This window comes from Nyctereutes procyonoides, unplaced genomic scaffold (genome assembly GCF_905146905.1).
Source record: "Nyctereutes procyonoides isolate TBG_1078 unplaced genomic scaffold, NYPRO_anot_genome, whole genome shotgun sequence".
In the NCBI taxonomy this organism is placed as follows: Eukaryota; Metazoa; Chordata; class Mammalia; order Carnivora; family Canidae; genus Nyctereutes; species Nyctereutes procyonoides.
This window is the reverse complement of record NW_026575146.1, coordinates 8,774,420-8,794,089: the sequence shown is the minus strand read 5'-3', so window position 1 is coordinate 8,794,089 and position 19,670 is coordinate 8,774,420. Positions and strand designations below refer to the sequence as shown.

The 19,670-nt window shown below is 36.0% G+C and overlaps 1 protein-coding gene across 7 annotated transcripts in view; it reads left to right on the top strand.

Annotated features, from left to right (window-relative positions):
• Positions 1 to 19,670, top strand: part of SYNE1 (spectrin repeat containing nuclear envelope protein 1) — a 255,312-nt gene that overhangs the window by 61,677 nt on the left and 173,965 nt on the right. For all 7 annotated transcript variants that reach the window (XM_055311232.1, XM_055311234.1, XM_055311233.1 and 4 more), the window contains 10 exons: positions 106 to 273; positions 2,176 to 2,352; positions 4,709 to 4,855; positions 6,585 to 6,710; positions 8,004 to 8,180; positions 9,190 to 9,455; positions 11,080 to 13,240; positions 17,416 to 17,753; positions 17,943 to 18,087; positions 18,800 to 19,018. In XM_055311232.1, the coding sequence (XP_055167207.1) occupies positions 106 to 273; positions 2,176 to 2,352; positions 4,709 to 4,855; positions 6,585 to 6,710; positions 8,004 to 8,180; positions 9,190 to 9,455; positions 11,080 to 13,240; positions 17,416 to 17,753; positions 17,943 to 18,087; positions 18,800 to 19,018 (3,924 nt within the window). The remainder of the gene's footprint in view (positions 1 to 105; positions 274 to 2,175; positions 2,353 to 4,708; positions 4,856 to 6,584; positions 6,711 to 8,003; positions 8,181 to 9,189; positions 9,456 to 11,079; positions 13,241 to 17,415; positions 17,754 to 17,942; positions 18,088 to 18,799; positions 19,019 to 19,670) is intronic.

Here is a 19,670-nt window from a genome sequence, read left to right as displayed (position 1 = left end):
AGCTGTATCTGCCCTATGAGTTGCACTGGGTTTTTAAAAATATAAAGCAGTTATCAGTAGATTTTTGGCTTGAAATTCATCTCTAATGGGCACCTGTCTTCATAGGAGCATGTCTGCAGCCTCAAGGCGAAAGTCAAAGACCACGAAGATTATAACAGTGAGCTCCAAGAAGTAGAAAAGTGGCTGCTGCAAATGTCAGGCAGACTGGTGGCACCTGATCTCATGGAGACGAGCAGTCTAGAGACAATTACCCAGCAACTGGCCCACCACAAGGTATGCCTCATCTCTAAATAGCTAAAGAATGCAGGGTTGGCTTTAACAGCTCTGTGTGTGTGTGTGTGTGTGTGTGTGTGTGTGTGTGTGTGTGTGTGAGAGAGAGAGAGAGAGAGAGAGAGAGAGAGAGAGAACCCAACTCTAGATCATAACAGCTGTACTAAAGAATCAGGTCGAGTCTCAAGAACATATGATAACTGAAAACAGTTGAATTCAATATTTCAGTTGATTCAATATTGAATCAACAACAGTTAAATCCTGGCTTTCAACTTTTGAACACATTGTGGCATTTTTCCCAGCTAATAGTTTCCCACCCCACCCCCCCCACCCCACCCCCCCCACACACAATTTAATCTTCATAAAGTAATTTATCAAAGGAAGAGATTATCTGTATTTTAGAAAAGTGTAGCCAGAGATATGGTACAGGAATAGTAATCAGAAAGTCTGGATTCTCTCCAGACTGTCATTCCCAGCTAGGGAAACTTAACCTGAGTCTCCTCCTTTCACTGTTCTGTTAAGAGCAGTAATGATGCCAACCCTGTCACACAGCTGTTGTGGTCATCACAGGCGATGATGGGCATGAAAGCATTTTGTAAACCACAAAGTATGATACTGATATGCAGTGTTATTTTTATTAATATATATTTGTAGTAACTATATGTGCCAGAGGACAGATGTCATATGTTCACAATTTTGTGGAGCAATTTTGGTGATCTTAGTAGGAAACTGAATTGTAGTCGTCTGTGGCCAACTATCTACTGTGTCTTAGGAAAGCCAGCTAACCTTTCTAGGCTTCAGGATCCTTATCTGTAGGAGGAAATATTACTTAGCAAATATGAATAGAAAAGTTAACTATATAATATATTCTATTAGGCACTGAGGAAATACCCTCAGTCACCTCATGATGTAGTGGTTCTACAACAGCTCAAAGACAAATGTTTTTTTTTTAATATGGTGGATATATTAAAACAGTAACTCAGCACCACCATGGAAAGTAGTGGACTCTGAGCTGCTGAGGGACCACTAGAATTTCTCTTAAATGTATTAATGTATCAATCTAGGAAATCTGTGGTGAAATGTACCACTTGTCATTAGTATTGTATGTAGCATTAAGGAAACTAAAGCCTGATTTGAAACAGTTGATTCTCTGCTTTAAGTGATCTATGAGAATGCTCCCTAGAGAACGCATGTGGGAATAGTGGTGTGTACAAGTTGGAGTTAGGCGACCCAAGGTCCACAGGCTGGGTGTATGACTCTGAGGGTGATATAACCTCCCTGTGCTTCAATCTCCTTATCTGTAAAATGATGATAATAATATACATTTATCAAGGATATATAGTTCCTGGACTATACCAGGGGCTTAATAAATGGTGCGTAGTAAATGTTATTTTATTAGTATAAATACTATTCAATATGCTAGATATTATATAAATTACTAATTAAATATTAGATTATTATATCAACCAGATATTGTATTATTAGGTAAACTAGGTATTAGTATATTAGATTAAATAGTAATTAGATTATTTTAGGTATAAATCATATCAGAATTATCATTTATAAAGCTAAAAAAAGGTGAGAACATCCTTTTTGCTGATAATAATACCATGAAACAGATATCTCTGTAACTCTATAACTGAGATTAGCCATGAATTCACTCTAGTCTTAATGGTTACTGCATCATCCCTATAGAACTTAATCCATTAAACTCATTAACTCTTCCCATTAGGGTTTCCCTGAAAACATACATTTTTTATTTGTTAATATAGTAACAAAGACAAATTATGAAACTTTTCCAAACATCATTAAACAGTAAAATTACTTATTTTAAACTTTGATAAACTGGTTATTTAAAAACTGAAAATGGAATTATGAGAATTCTATATTTCTCTAATTTTGCAGGCAATGATGGAAGAAATTGCTGGTTTTGAAGACCGTTTGAACAACCTTAAAATTAAAGGTGACAATTTGATCAGCCAATGTGCAGACCACCTTCAAGCAAAACTAAAACAAAATGTGCACGCTCATCTTCAGGGCACGAGTGATAGTTACTCAGCTATCTGCAGTACAGCTCAGAGAGTGAGTACCCCTGGAACATTCTAGAGTGATGATGAATTAAGGAGAAAGTCTGTACTATCTAAAGGTTCTTAAAAATAGCTTTGATCCTCAGATTTTGGGTTAGTTTTGTTGTATGTCCAGAAAGGGAATAGAAGGATAGGTTTCATAGTCTGTGTGGACGCAGGACTAACATATCATACATTTGATTATTGTGATGGAATGGTAAGTTTCAGATACTCAGTTTTACCCAATCCTTTTATTTCATAGATTGATTATGAAAATTTTTTAAAGATTTTGTTTGCGCACTATCAATACTTTAACTTGCCATTTTTTCTCTAACACCAAAGTGAGTTTATTCTGTAATTCTCACAATAATCATTTTCTGTTTAACTCTATGCTATCTAGGTTATACTCCAATTCAGTATTTTTATGAATTCATATAGAAATTGGATGGAGGGCAGCCTGGGTGGCTCAGCGGTTTAGTGCCGCCTTCAGCCCAGGGCGTGATCCTGGAGATCCAGGATCGAGTCCCACATCAGGCTCCCCACACGGAGCCTGCTTCTCCCTCTGCCTGTGTCTCTGCCTCTCTCTCTCTCTATGTCTCTCATGAATAAATAAATAAAATCTTTTTTTAAAAAAAGAAATTGGATGGAGTGAGTACTAAATTTGAGTTATAATTTATGAGTATACTTAACACTAAAATAGAATTCTTAATGTATGACATTAGCAGTAAGTCTGAGACGGATAAGAATCACTCTTCTAACAAAAATTAGGTAAAATAAGTGAATTGTTTTTTTAATAATGTAGAATTTTTAAATGGCATCACAAAAGAATCCATGCATTTTTGTTGCTGGGCTAGCCAGTAAGAACTGGAGATGTACACATGACATGGGAAGAATGCTCTATCTTCATCCTGATTTGAAAAAAAAAAAAAAAAAGCTGAGTGACATTAGATGACTTCCCAGACTTGAAAAATTCACATTCAGAAAGTTAAGAAAAAAGAGCAGGAGATGGGGGTAGGGGAATGGAGTAACTGGGTGAAACCCTTCACCCAGTTAAAGAGGGCACATGATGTAATAAGCACTGGCTATTAAGTGCAACTGATGAATCACTGAACTCTACCTCTGAAACTAATAATATGCTATATATTAATTTAATTTAAATTTAAAAAAAAGTTAGGAAAAAGGAGGGATAAAGTAAATCTAACAAATGATTTCAGAAGATGACACGGAGGGGAAAAGGGAGTGAAGTAAAATAAAACAGCATGGAACTTCCTGGTGAGCTGGCTAGTGTTCTCCTTCAGCAGAGATTATTTTGAACACTGACATAGCAAGCATTTTCTACACAGTAAGGATTTTGCAAATTTGAAAAACAATGGTAAGTGTTCAAAAGACTTTTAGTTTAAAAATACATCTTTAAAAAACAGATGAAATTCTAAGAACATAATCAGAACCTCATAATTAAAGTGTGTAAAAATGATAAAGAGAACAAAACACCTTTTTTCTTTTTAGTTCTGCTATACTAAGATTAAATAAGAGACCATCCAAATATCAGTGAAGATAATGAGTTTAATAGATGACAAAGAAAAACAGAATTCAATTATTGTTTCACTTGTCTTAATAAAAAGCCAGGCTAACTTAATTTCCTTCCTTTTTTATTTTCTTTCTTCTTTTTAAAAATAGAATAGTTTGCTCAGAAAAACATAAAGGTATATTTCACTTAGTTTCTCAGGATTTATGGATAAAATGGAAATTGGTTGGCTGGTTGAAGATTAATTAATTTGAATAGACATACTAGAAAATGTTTGGATTATTCTGAATTATTGTTATACTAGAACACAGCTTCTAAAATGAATTGAGGGCATCCAACTCTCCCTTCCCCTATGTTATAGTTTAGTTTCAATTTGACCATATTCTTAAGCATTTCAGTTAGGGAAATATTGGTTACCTTTTCATGATATGATATTTTATTTTTATGTTTAGTTTCTAGCTTAAACAAAAAGTGCAGTAATTATACCATGGAGGGGGTGCTGCAAAACCCCTGATTTATGTTTGACAATTTACTTCAAAGATTTCATGTTTTCTAACACATTTCTATAGTCACATCAACCCTGCCCACATTCTCTTCCCCTAATCAGGATATTATATTATAACGTGTGGGTTGAGAAATTATAAACTGAAGATGGCCTTTGAGCTTTGCAACATTTTGGAACATATGCAAACTCCTTAGATATGTATTATGGTTCTGGGGAGTCCTGTGGAGAAAATGCACTTAAATGGACTTGTCAGTATGTTTCATTTGAATCCGTGATCTTTATAGAAATCAGCAGAGATTTTTTTTGAACTCTCATAACCGTAGCATGATTGTTTTGTCTTAGGTGTACCAGAGTTTGGAACATGAACTTCAGAAGCATGTTAGCCGACAGGACACTCTGCAGCAGTGCCAGGCCTGGCTCACAGCAGTCCAACCAGATTTAAAGCCAAGCCAGCTTCCACCTCTAAGCAGGGCAGAAGCCGTGAAGCAGGTAGTAGACTCCTGGAAGTTCATGTTATATTGGGATTCATCCATTCAATGAAATTGTATTACGTACTTATTATGTGCCAAATTGTGCTGGCTCCCAAGGGCATGAAAGTATGAATAAGGTCTGAGCTTGACTCTAGTCGAGTTCATGTTTTAGCTAGGAAGACGGACACAATACCGATGGTAGAATAGAAAGAGCATGGGGGATGCCTGGGTGGTTCAGCAGTTGGGTGTCTATTTGGCTCAGGGCATGATCCCAGTGTGTACGGGATCGGGTCCTCATCGGACTCCCTGCGAGGAGCCCGCTTCTCCCTCTGCCTCTGTCTCTGCCTCTCTCTCTCTTTCATGAATAAATAAATAAAATCTTAAAAAAAAAAAAAAAGAAAGAGCGTGGGCCCTGTAACCAAGACAAAACTCTAATAACTACTCAGCAGGGTGACCATGGGTTAAATCACTTAATTTCTCCAAGCCTCAGTGTTTTCATATATAAAGTGATGATTATAAATATGCTTACTTCTGAAAGTTATGCTGAAGAAATCCAAATGTCATACCACATTTATTTAGAAACTGAAAGGAGGGGTGGTTTTTGTTCCCCATGGGACATTAGACAATGTCTGAAGACATTTTGGTTGTCACCCCTGGGAGTGGTGGGATGCTATTGGTATCAGCCTGGGAAATTGCTGGGCACCCTGTAATCACCAGGACAGTCCCTCCAGCAAATATTTACTTGGCTTCAAATGTTAGTATATTTGAGGTTGAAAAGGCACAGAGGCATAAACCTAACAAATTCAGATGTAAGGTCTTCCATGGTTTTCTCCCACTCACCTCTTTGACCTCTGCTCCTACTGAGTCACTCTGCTCCAGCCTCAGGGCTTTGCATTTGCTGTCCCTTTCATCACCCCTTGGCAATACTTACTACTTTCTTGAATTTAATTTTGTTCCTCAGAGAGATCTTGGAGGTACATTCTTCCTAAAGTAGCGGTGCCTCTTCATCATACATCCCTTCCTTTATTCTGCTACATGGTGTTTCTCACTACCAAACATTGCATTGCATGTTTATTTGTTTATAAATTATCTGTCTCTCTCATAAGATTGCAAGCTCCATGGAAACAAGGGTTTTTCTTGGGTACTGCATTGTACCCAGTATCTAATGCAGAGCTTACATGCACTCTAGGTATCTTCACAGAAACACATCTCTCTGTGTTTCTGTATATAAAGATTCACCCATCAGCCTTTCTTGGGGTTATGGAAAGGAAGGAGCACTATATGAACTTCTGCATAGAAAAAGAGCCCAGCCACCTGCATTTTTACCAGACTCCAAGGAAGTCTACAAATACACAACGATCTCTTCCTTTCTGTCTCCAGAATATACAAAAACATATGAAGTAGCCAGAGTAGGGTACTGATCCTTTCTCTGAAATAGAAAACAACCTAAAATGTGGGCAGAGAATCTGGAAAGATGTAGAAGTTTCTTGGGTGTTCCCCTTCCCAGACTGTACAGACTAATTACATTGAGAAGCAGCTGCTGGACAAATGGATCCCTGCCAGTGTGTTTTGAATTCCTCCCTGCAAGTCACTAATATGTGTCATTTATAACAAGGGTGAAACTACTGAGCATAGCAAGGTTATTTTTGAAATGTCAACAAAATACTACAAATGGTACAAATATTTGCTATCTAAATATAGCATGTTTCTCTTTCACTCTGACAAGTTCGATTTTTTTTTTTTTTCAGGTCAAACACTTCAGAGCTTTGCAGGAACAGGCAAGGACTTACTTAGATCTCCTCTGCTCCATGTGTGACTTGTCAAACTCTTCAGTGAAAACCACAGCAAAAGACATTCAACAAACAGAGCAAATGGTAAAAGTTTAAAAATCACATTGGATTTGTCTGTTTCTTGCTTGATGTGAGATGTGAAAGAAGATATCTCCTGGGATTATTCTTTCTATAAGGTTCTTATAGTCATTATAGTAAATAGATATTTGAATTTCAACTAAGTCACAGACAGTAAGCACCCTGATCTAATGCCACTGAATTGGAACATTTAGTACCCTTGCACTGCCAATCATTAATGCCTCTTTCCACTCCTCCTTTCTCCTTAATTACAATTCTCTTTTTCTTTTTTCTAATTTTTCCTGTCACATTTTTGTTCTTTTTTTCTTTTCCAACTTTTTCTTTAGGTAATAATGTGAAGAGGTCCTGATTCTTGCTTTGTATCAAGGGTGGCAAAGAGCATGCCATCCGTCAAGACTCTTCTAATCCATGGGTGGTTACTGAGTGTAGTGTTGAGAAGGATTCTGAAGCTGTATCTCGGCTCAGTGGAAAAAATGTTGTGAGGAGTTTGCAGTACTTGTCCACAGCAGATAGCAGCACAGGAGTCATGTGTTCACCACTGCTGCCTTAAACTTGTCAAGGCAACACATTTAGGTTTAAAAAAGAAAAGAAAAAAATACTTGGTTTTGATATTTATTGACTGAATATTCACAGAATAATAAAAGGATATAAAAAAGTATCGAAGAAATTAAATAATAAATACTAATGTAGATATTAAAATTACCAAAATAATGTAGATTTTTTTACTTTTATATTACCAAAACAAAGCTCTCTTTAAATCCTTATGAAAGGTGATATAATTCATATATCTTTTTAAAGAAATTATTTATTGAAATAAATTATGTGGTTTCGAAAACCAGTGAAGCTGATCTAAAAATATATTCAAAGCATCAATTACTTGGTGTTGGGTAAGTATCAACAAATGTACCAGAGAGAACAATATAAGTCTTCTAGTTAATCCCAAGACTAAATTCATGAGTCAGTCAAGCAATTGTGTCTACTGAAATGCCCACCATAAAAAGCCACTAGGGTAACTCTGACCTAATTGTTAAACCTTCTGGAGCTTCACAACTAATTGAAATCACATGGCATTAGTCTTTGACATTTAAAATTTTTAGAAAATATAAATATAAAAAGAAAATCTTTACTTCAAGCAAATAAAGAATTTGTTTTGGATTTATTATAGAGTGTGTGTATGTGTGTGTGTGTGCATGTATTTTAGCCTGTGTACATGGGCAGCCTGAAGGATCACATGTCTGATTCACTAAACCTAAATATTCTATCTCTTGCTGCTAAGTTTTGCCTCTGTGTTCTCTCAAGATTGAACAAAGGCTTGCCCAGGCACAGAACTTAACTCAGGGCTGGGGAGAGATCAAGCACATGAAGGCCGAGCTTTGGATTTACCTCCAGGATGCTGATCAGCAACTACAGAATATGAAGAAGAGGCACTCAGAACTGGAGCTCAACATTGCACAGAACATGGTTTCCCAAGTGAAGGTAGGAATTAATGAGTCTCCAGGGGATATAAAGGAGACTACGAGTAGTATGTGGCAGCCAGTCCTTCAACATTAGTAGAGCTATTTAGGGAATGAGATAGAATCAGAATAACCTTCATTTGGTGCCAGGAAAGGACAGTTTAGAAAGCAAACATTCAAATATTTTCTTGGAGCCCCAATTAACTACTTGGATTGAAGGACATTCACTCTGTAGTTTGTTTTTGAATAAAGCAGTTATGGTTTAGCCAATAGAGCCAGAAGGTACTGCCACTAAACAAACATGAAGCCTTATTATTTACTAGGCTTTCATCATGATATTGCCAAAGCTGTAGGATTGTAAATGTATCAATTAATTAAATATATCTAACCCATAAAACATATATTAATATATAATTAATTTTAAGTATAATATAAATAGAATTTATATTGTATATTTACATACACCTTAAATGTAACAGAAAATTATTTAGTTTATTAACTTCATTGGAAGTTGTACCAGATTTTTAACAAACATTAAGATTTATTTTTGTCATGATAGTGAGTCATTATATTTTCTACTGGAATATTGTTTGCATGTTTGCATATGCAGAAAGAAGAATAGAGATAAATTAGATTTTTTTAAAAAATTAGATTTTTTTTCTCAAAAGAAATGAACTTTAAAAATTTTAAGAAAATTAGGGCTGTACTTTTAGATAAAGTATTACCTTTTTTTTTCTTAATGACTATAGTCTTGTTTCACATTTATCAGTTTTCTTTATACTTTTCAAAATAGCATAGTGAAGGAAAATACCACAGTTACCCTTTGATTCTTATATACTTGAAATTTGTAAATTCATAAAGAGGTATGATTTTTAGACTTCCTCTTTGTCTCCCATGACCCATTCATTATACATTTTTCAGATACTTGAAGTGTTTGGAGGTATTATATCTATGTCTCACTCTGTCTTTATTGGACGGGGAGGGGGAGGTTATTATACAGCATTTATTTTGTTATTATTGTTATTCTTTAGGATTTTGTTAAGAAGCTACAGTGCAAACAGGCATCAATGACTGCTATTACAGAAAGGGTGAATAAGTTAACCAAGAAGCAGGAGTCTCCTGAACACAAGGAAATAAGTCACTTAAATGACCAATGGTTAGATCTGTGTCTTCAGTCTAACAATCTGTGCTTGCAAAGGGAAGAGGATCTTCAGAGAACAAGAGATTACCATGACTGTATGAATGTTGTTGAAGTGTTCTTAGAAAAATTTACTACAGAATGGGATAACTTAGCCAGGTAACAGCAATTCTCTAGTGACTCACCAAAATGCTAAACCAGAAATTCCCTAATCTTTATAAAAATCAAAAATGTCTTACATTTTAAACATCTATTGTCTACCATAATAAATTCTGATAAAACATTATTAAGAATCTAATGCCATATGGATACAGAATCATGGTTTTTCTTGCTCAGTATCAGTTTAACCAGTGAGTAAAAAGAAAATGTTTGAAAACAGTACCATTTCCCCTGTGACCTTAAGGGATATTCAAAGACTGTTACAGTGTAACTTTAAAGAGTATCTCAAGAATATTTCTAGCTTTGTTTAATCATCAGTTATAGTACTATCATCTATCAATTCATAAAATGAATCCTTCTTAAATCTATGTATTCTGTAGGTTTTTTGGCAGTTCTGTAAAGTAGTGCATTCTCTATAATTCAGTCAAGTTGTCTTGTACTTGTGGAATTCTAGAAATTAGTGAACAATCCAAATTTAATTAATGTGTGTCCTTTGTGATTTTGTAGCAGTTAAACCCCTCTTAGCTTGTTTGAAAAGAATTTCCTTTTCTGCCACATATATGGGGTTCATATGGAAATCTTTCTGTATTGTACTTCTTATCACTATAATTGTTAAAATCTTCACTTTTTCTGCCTACATTTATTTGTAGCAATTAATATGGAAAACATAATTTTAGATGTAATTAAATTATAGAGGTTTTTTTTAGAAAGGTGCACTATTTTCTGATTTGTTTACTTTTCATTGATGCTAAACATCCTACTAGCCTTTAGAATAAATCCAGTTGATATCAGCAGAAACCCATATTTTGGGTTTATATAGGCATCTTCATTTGGTTGGCCCACAGACAACTCAGATATAGTAAGGCCCAAACAGAACTCATCATTCTACCTCCCAACCCTGTTACTCGCATTTCAGAGTTGATCATTTTATAATTGAAAGAGACTTATAAGATTCCTTTTTCTCATGTGTGTTTTATAATCAAAGGGTTGAGAATTCTTTGCATTTCACACTTATTTTTAAAGATTTCTAATGATAAGCAAAAAAAATCTCATTATACAGATGAGTGACAGTTAAAGTCATTGATTATATCTTACAGATTAAATTAGTACTATATTGTTTATTGGAGGTTCTTCTCATGGGAAAGCACATGACTTGTGAATAACCTATTAATTTCTTTTTTTTAAAGATTTATTTATTTATTTATTTATTTATGATATTGAGAGAGAGAGGCAGAGACACAGGAAGAGGGAGAAGCAGGCTCCATGCTGGGAGCCTGATGTGGGACTTGATCCCGGGACTCCAGGATCATGCCCTGGGCCAAAGGCAAGCGCTAAACCACTGAGCCACCCAGGGATCCGCAACCTATTTCTTTAAGAATGCAGAAGAAGAAGCACAGAGAAGTATCAAGGCAACTTGTTTTGGTTCAACTTCTGATACAGAAATAAGAGTCTTGTATTCCATAATAATCACAGAACCTCTTCAATAAATGTGAATTTGAACTACTGTAAGCTAAGAACATCTGCTTTAAGAAAACATTTGTTGAAATATAATTTAACATGGTATGAACAAACATAGACATTAATTAAAGCTATTTATTTTTTGTATCTTTCAATATATTTATAGGTCTGATGCAGAGAGTACAGCTGTCCACCTAGAAGCTTTGAAAAAGTTAGCCCTAGCACTGCAGGAGAGAAAGCAGGCTATTGAAGATCTGAAAGATCAAAAACAAAAAATGATAGAACATCTGAATTTAGATGACAAAGAACTAGTCAAAGAGCAGACAAGTCACCTTGAACAACGTTGGTTTCAGCTTGAAGACCTTGTTAAAAGGAAAATCCAAGTGTCTGTCACCAACCTGGAGGAGTTAAATGTGGTGCGGTCCAGGTTTCAGGAGCTAATGGAGTGGGCAGAGGAGCAACAGCCCAACATTTCTGAGGCCTTGAAGCAGAGTCCCCCACCAGATGTGGCTCAGAACCTCCTCATGGATCACCTTGCCATTTGCAGTGAACTGGAGGCCAAACAGATGCTCCTGAAATCACTTATTAAGGACGCTGACAGGGTGATGGCTGATCTTGGCCTAAATGAGCGGCAGATAATCCAGAAGGCACTCTCTGATGCACAGAGTCATGTGAATTGTCTCAGCGACTTAGTGGGCCAGAGACGAAAGTACTTAAACAAGGCCCTATCCGAGAAAACCCAATTCCTTATGGCAGTGTTCCAGGCGACCAGCCAAATTCAGCAACATGAGCGAAAGATAATGTTCCGTGAGCACATCTGTCTGTTACCAGATGATGTGAGCAAACAAGTTAAGACATGTAAGAGCGCACAAGCCAGCCTCAAGACCTACCAAAATGAAGTCACTGGACTTTGGGCTCAGGGTCGTGAATTAATGAAAGGAGCCACAGAGCAGGAAAAGAATGAAGTACTGGGTAAGCTTCAAGAGTTGCAGAGTGTCTATGACGCTGTCTTACAAAAGTGTAGCCATCGGCTACAAGAACTAGAAAAAAATTTAGTTTCTAGGAAGCATTTTAAGGAAGATTTTGATAAGGCTTGTCATTGGCTAAAACAAGCAGATATTGTTACATTTCCTGAAATCAATCTAATGAATGAGAGTGCTGAGCTTCATACACAACTGGCCAAATACCAACACATTCTTGAACAATCTCCAGAATATGAAAATCTTCTGCTTACACTACAGAGAACTGGGCAGGCCATATTGCCATCACTGAATGAAGTTGATCATTCCTACCTCAATGAAAAGCTAAATGCTCTGCCCCTGCAATTTAATGTAGTTGTTGCCTTGGCTAAAGACAAGTTCTATAAAGTCCAAGAAGCAATTCTTGCTCGGAAAGAGTATGCTTCCTTGATCGAGTTGACAACTCAGTCTCTGAGTGAACTTGAAGACCAATTCTTAAAGATGAACAAAGTCCCCACTGACCTGATAGTTGAAGAGGCTCTGTCTCTTCAGGATGGTTGCAGAGCCCTTTTGAGAGAGGTGTCAGGCCTCGGGGAGGCAGTGGATGAACTGAACCAGAAGAAAGAAAGTTTTAGAAGCACCGGTCAGCCTTGGAAGCCAGACAAGATGCTGCACCTTGTCACCTTGTACCACAGGCTGAAGCGACAAGCAGAACAAAGAGTGAATTTATTGGAAGATACCACCAGTGCATATCAAGAGCATGAAAAGATGTGCCACCAGCTAGAAAAACAACTAGAGGCTGTGAAAACAGAGCAGTCCAAAATAAATGAGGAGACACTTCCTGCAGAGGAGAAGCTCAAAATGTATCACTCACTAGCAGGTAGTCTTCAGGATTCAGAAATCATACTAAAACGAGTAACTGTGCATCTTGAAGATCTGGTTCCACATCTTGATCCCTTGGCTTATGAGAAAGCAAAGCAACAGATCCAGTCCTGGCAAGAGGAGTTAAAACTGTTGACTTCTGCCATTGGCGCGACGGTGACAGAGTGTGAGAGCCGCATGGTACAGAGTATAGACTTCCAGACAGAGCTGAGCCGCTCCCTGGACTGGCTGAGGAGCGTGAAGGCAGAGCTGAGTGGGCCAGTCTGCCTGGAACTGAGCCTACAGGACATCCAGGAGGAGATCAGAAAGATCCAGATTCATCAAGAAGAGGTACAGTCCAGCCTGAGAATAATGAATGCCCTGAGTAACAAGGAGAAGGAGAAATTCACTAAAGCCAAAGAGCTAATTTCTGCCGATTTACAACACACTCTTGCTGAGCTCTCAGAGCTGGATGGAGACGTTCAGGAAGCTTTACGCACCAGACAGGTTAGTATACTAGGGCTTCTCTTTTCTTTTTTCTACTCTGCTTATTTGTAAACAGTTGTGAGAAATTTCTTAGTTTTTGTTATTGGTTAGAGATGCTTCGTTCAGTTTTTTTTTAGATAGGAAGGGGGAGGGGCTGAGGGAGAGAATGAATCTCATGCAGGCTCCATGCGCAGTGCAGAGCCTGATGCAGGGTTCCATCTCACAACTCTGAGATCATGACCTAAGAGAAAGTAGAGTCGGACACTTAACTAAGTCACCCAGGCATCCCTATATTTCTTTTTTGACACTATGTAGAATCATCTTCAACATCTTTATTGCTCATATGCATGACATTAATCTCATGTATTCCAGACTTTTACTTTTCCTTAGTCATAACACAGTTCTCTGTGTTACCTCAGTTCTCTCTCACCTTTAGGAGAGATAATGCATGAAAGCACTAATATAATCAATACCACACATGAGTACATTAATACTAAAATTAATTAATTAGGAATGAATAATTAGTGATGCCCTTCTTAAACAATGTGAGGCCTGACATTTCTAAGATTAGTGCTAGATGAAGAGCCTCCAAAGGAGGTGTTGTGGACATGATGCAATCCTGACCTGATTCCAAGCCATGTTTATTGTGGGGTTCCTCATCAGTTTCCCCTTCTCTTCATCCTTTCCTCATCTTCTCTTGCTCCCCTGCAGCAGGAAGCAAGACTACAAGATTCGTTCATGACTTTACTTGGGGAATAACAAAGAATTGAGAACATGCACAGAGCTTCCTAGTTCTGTGGAATTTCAACCAGCCATTTAGATAAAAGACAGTTTTCCTTAGGATAACTTAGTAGCTAAAGCTTTGGAGTAAGGCACACCTGGGTTTTATTATCAGTTATTTGATCTTGGGCAAATGACTTACATTCCTCAAATCTCAGCTTCTGTTCTGTGGAAGAAAGATAATAATATTTCCCTCTGAGATTTATACTCTCAGTGTAGGGCCTGATGGAGACAGAAGTAGACCCCGAAGAATCTTAGCTGATAGCTAAGATTTAACTTTATTTTCCATATAGATTGGTTAACACTAAATAGTAAATCTTTTTTTAATCTTAATATATGGGTAAAATCTTGGGAAACTTCATTAGCTAAAGTTCTGACTTCTTAAACAATAGTCTATTTAGTATACTTTTACCTTTTCGTGTTGAATCAAGGTCACTGTTAAATTCTTTTATAATTTCCCTATAGCTATAGAGTGTTTAATCTAGGGTGAAGAATCAGGACAGAAGTTACCTGGAGTTTTCATTTCTGAGAAACATCTGTCCTGTAAGGTTGCTTCTGTTGATTTATTGATTTTTTGAACCAAAATCTTGAATCTGTTAAGGTGTCCCTACTTCTGCCATCTTGTGATTGATAATCTTATTGGTTGTCTCAGTCCCGGTAACTAAAGGTCATTGTTCCAGGGGCATTATTAATCTCCACACTGATTCTTTGCTTGACCATCTACATCCTTTCCACATTAAGTGCTAATCTTGCATGTACTTCCTGTGTCTGCTTGCATAGTAATGGCTTGTCTTGTCCAGTCACTGCTGGCTGGTTATGATCTTTCCTTCTGCATTTGAATGGATTTCACTTTATGGGGTCAGCTTTCCATTCTTAAACTTGTTTTGTTTTAGTCTCTATTCAAGACTTATGGGATACTAGTTCATTTTCAGAAATTGCTATTTAGTATGGTTAATGACAGTTTGGAAGTTTGGTGTTATACTTCCTTCCTCCCAACCTCCTCTTTATTGAGGGTTAACTGACAAATATAATTCTAAGATATTTAAAGTGTACAATGTAATGGTTTGATATATGTAAACACTATGAAAGGATTTCCCCCATTGAGTGAATTAGTATATCTGTTATCTCACATTTTTTGTTGAGAACATTTAATTTCTAATGTCTTAGCAAATTTCAATTATACAATGTAGTATTATCAACTATAGTCACCATGTTATACATCTTCATACCTTATTCAACTTAAAACTAATAATTTCTACCATTTTACCAAACTCCTCTATTTTTTTTCATCCCTTAGGCCCCCTAGCAAACACTAGTCTGCTTAGTTTCTATGATTTCAACTCCTTTTTTTCATTAGATTCCATATATAAGTGAGACCATGTGGTATTTGTCTCTCTCTGTCTGGCTTATTTTGCTTAGCATCATATCCTCTAGGTTCATCCACGTTTTCTCGAATGACAGGACTTCCTTCTTTTTTAAGGCTGAATAATATTCATATATACCATATTTTATTTTTTTTAATTGAAGTATGGTTGATACACATTGCATTAGTTTCAGGTATACAACAGTGATTTGACAAGACTATATGTCATGCTATGCTCACCATAAGTGAAGCTACCATTTGTCAACATACAACACTATTACAATACCATTGCTATGTACCCTATACTGTACCTTTCATCTACATGACTTATTCATTCCATAACTCAAAGCTTGTACCTCCCATTCTCTTTTACTCATTTTCCCCATTCCCTTACCCACTCCTCTGGCAGTCATCAGTTCTCTGTATTTATGGGACTGTTTCTGCTTTTTGTTTGGCTATTTCTTTTGTTTTTATATTCCACATATAAGTGAAGTCATTTGGTATTTGTCTTTGACTTATTTCACCTAGCATAATAACCTCTAGCTCCATCTATGTTGTCACAAATGGCAAGATCTCCTTTGTTTTTATGGCTGAGTAGTATTCCATTGTGTACATATACTACAGTTTCCTTATCCATTCATCTATCAGTGGACACTTGGGCACTTCCGTATCTTGGCTATTGTAAATAATGCTTCTGTAACATAGGGGTGCATATATCTTTTGAAACAGTGTTTTCGTTTGCTTGGGTAAAAATCCAGTAGTGGAATTACTGGATCATATGATATTTCTGTTTTTAACTTTATGAGGAACTTCCATACTATTTTCTGTAGTGGCTGTACCAGTTTACATTCTCACCGATTCTGAGTGGGGAAAAGGGCATGAGTGTTTCTTTTTCTCTACATTCTTGCCAACACTTGTTATTTCTGGTCTTTTTGGTGCATTTTCATTCTGACAGGCACAAGATGATATCTCATTGTGGTTTTCATTTCTGTTTCCCTGATGATGAGGGATGTTGAGCATCTTTTCATGTGTCTATTTACTATCTGTATGTCTTTGGAAAAATGTCTCTTTAGATACTTTGCCCATTTTATTTGTGGGTTTTTGGGTATTGAGTTGTGTAAGGTTTTTTTTATATATGTATTTTGGATATTAACCCCTAATTGGATATATTGTTTGTGAATATCTTCCATTCAGTCGGTTACCTTTTTTTGTTGTTGTTGACGGTTTCCTTTGTTCTGCAAAAGCTTTTAATTTTATTTATTTTTTTTTGTTTCCTTTGCCTGAGGAGACATATCTGGAAAAATGTTGCTGAGGCCAATGTCAAAGAAATTAATGCCTATGTTTTTTTTCTAGGACTTTAATAATTTTAGGTCTCACATTTAGGTCTCTAATCCATTCTGAATTTATTTTTGTATACTACATTTTCTTTAACCATTCATCTATGGATGAACACGTATGTTGTTTCTATACCCTGACTAGTGAAAAATGCTATGCTATGTTATAAACATAGGAGTACAGATATATTTTCAAGATAATGATTTCATTTTTTTTGGATAAATACCTAGAAGTAGGATTGTTAGATTATATGGTGTTTTTATTTTTAATTTCTTTAGAAACTGCCGTACTGCTTTACATAGTGGTTGTACCAGTTTACATTCCCACTGGTGTTATACTTCCAACCAACTAAGGCATTATTTCACTTTGGTAAATATTCAGCCTGTCATATATTGCAAAGCATTACATATTTATTTTTAAAAGAGAGAGAACAAAGTTTCAGAAGTAATCAAGATACCACCAATAATTTCTATTCTATTTGTTTCCTTTTGTATTTATTTTAACTGCAATAATAAAACCATAACAAGGATAGCAGAAGGAAAAGGAAAAGATAATAGTGAAGTGCACCTAAAAAAATTCCACCAACTTATCAATTCACTTTTATTACACATATATCCACATAACTGAGAACTAGAAAAGAAATGGGATAAAAATAAACTATTTACAGAAAATACATTGCAAATGAGAGTTGATTATGTTTGCAATTACTGTTTTTCAGGCTGCCTTAACTCAAATATACAGTCAATGTCAAAGGTACTATCAAGTATTTCAAGCAGCTAACGACTGGCTTGAGGATGCTCATGAGATGTTACAACTGGCAGGCAATGGCATAGATGTGGAGAGTGCAGAAGAAAATCTCAAAAGCCACATGGAATTTTTTAGTACAGAAGATCAATTCCACAGAAACCTGGAAGAGCTCCAAGGTCTGGTGGCCAGCTTGGACCCACTCATCAAGCCAACTGGAAAAGAGGACCTGGCACAGAAAATGGCTTCCCTGGAAGATAAAAGCCAAAGGATAATCCAGGACTCACATGCCCAATTAGATCTCTTACAGAGGTATTAGATTTGTTTTGGTTCTTATATTCCAATGAAATTAATTTTCACATGGAAAACAGGAATATACCAATGATGTACATGTAAATTCATTCTTCTCTCTTAAGTATTGTTAGACATATTAACATCAGAGCTCTGCACAGAAATGTGTGATTTTATGTTGCTTTTTGGCTTTTTTTTTACTTATTCAAGGTGTGCAGCTCAATGGCAGGATTATCAGAAAGCAAGGGAAGAGGTTATTGAATTGATGAATGATGCAGAAAAGAAATTGTCTGAGTTTTCGTTATCAAAGACTTCTTCCAGTCATGAAGCAGAAGAAAAATTGTCAGAACACAAGGTTAGTTTTTTGTTGTTGTTTTAAATATCCTTTCATTGTAATTGTAATGGGTCTTTGGCATCTGAGAGTTCTAGAAACAGGTCAATATAACTTCATTCCCACCTGGATGCATTTAATTATGAAAAGGATACACTAAGTCATATTTTATAACAGTTTGAATTTAATTAAATGCTACCACCTTTCTGGATTCCTGATGAAATGCACAGCTAGTTTTATAAAAAGACCTTCAGAGAAATTTTCTTCTGATAAGATATGATATTTAATAAATTTAAGTAAATACTTTTCAGTAAATAATTTCAATAAATTGAAAATTTCAGTAAATAATTTCAATAAATTCAAATTATATTCAGATATGAATAACTGAGTCTCACTCATATATCACAGCAATATAAGGTGGGATGTAACATACTTAAATATCAAATGCAGTTTACTTACATTTTTACTGCTTTTTGAAATTGGGAGAATGTTATCTCAAGTTGCAAATAAACTTTTTAATAAATAAATTTTTAATAAAGATATATTTATCTTACCTCTTTAAAAAATTCAAGCCTAAGTGAATAAAAAATTAAGTGTAAAAGTAAGAGTTACTAAGGGAAATGAATATATGTAGGAACATTTCCTTTTGCAGGTAATTTGGGCTTTATTGAAATCCATAAAACTTTTAAAAAATCAATCTCTCCTCATAACCTTTTTTATCCTCTCGCTACCTCAGTCTTTAGTATCAGTAGTTAACTCTTTCCATGAGAAAGTTGTGGCCCTTGAGGATAAAACTTTACAATTGGAAAAAACTGGAAATGATGCAAGCAAAGCAGCCATAAGCAGGTCCATGACTACTGTCTGGCAGCGCTGGACACGTCTCCGTGCTGTGGCTCAGGACCAGGAGAAGATACTAGAAGATGCAGTAGATGAGTGGAAGAGCTTTAACAATAAGGTAATTTCCATGATTAATGGGCCCAAATAATTGTTTCCTTGCTGATGACAATGTATTTTCAAAAGCAGTATTATTTGTTCCCTTTTTTGAAATTGGCTTTATGAAAACCAAAAAGCCTTTCTTTTTTAAGTCTCTATTTCAGTGACGTGAAAACCAAAATATGAAATACAATGTGCAATGTAATGTGAAATTTAACCCCAAGTCACGATCTGATTTTTTTTAAGATCAATTTTTTTTAAAGATTTATTTATTTAAGTTTAGATAAAGAAAAAGAGAGAGCGAGGACAATGGGAGGGGCAGATAGAATGCCAAGCAGACTCACTGCTGAGCATGGAGCCTGACTGGGTGTTCAATCCCACAACTCTGAGCCATCAAGAGTCAGATGCTCAACCAGCTGAGACACCCAGGTTCCCTAAGGTCTGATTATTTTAATGAGAAAACCAAGCAATTAAATTTTGAAAGAAACACAAGCCCACTTTGCTCCTTTTGCTAGGCTCTTAATATAATTTTCTTACCCCCTGCCTCTCTAAAATAAATAAATAAATCTTAAAAAGAGTGGAGTGCCTGAGTGGCTCAGTCAGTTAAGCATCTGACTCTTGGTTTTAACTTGGATCATGATTTCTTTGGTCCTCAGACTGAGCCCCAAATGGGG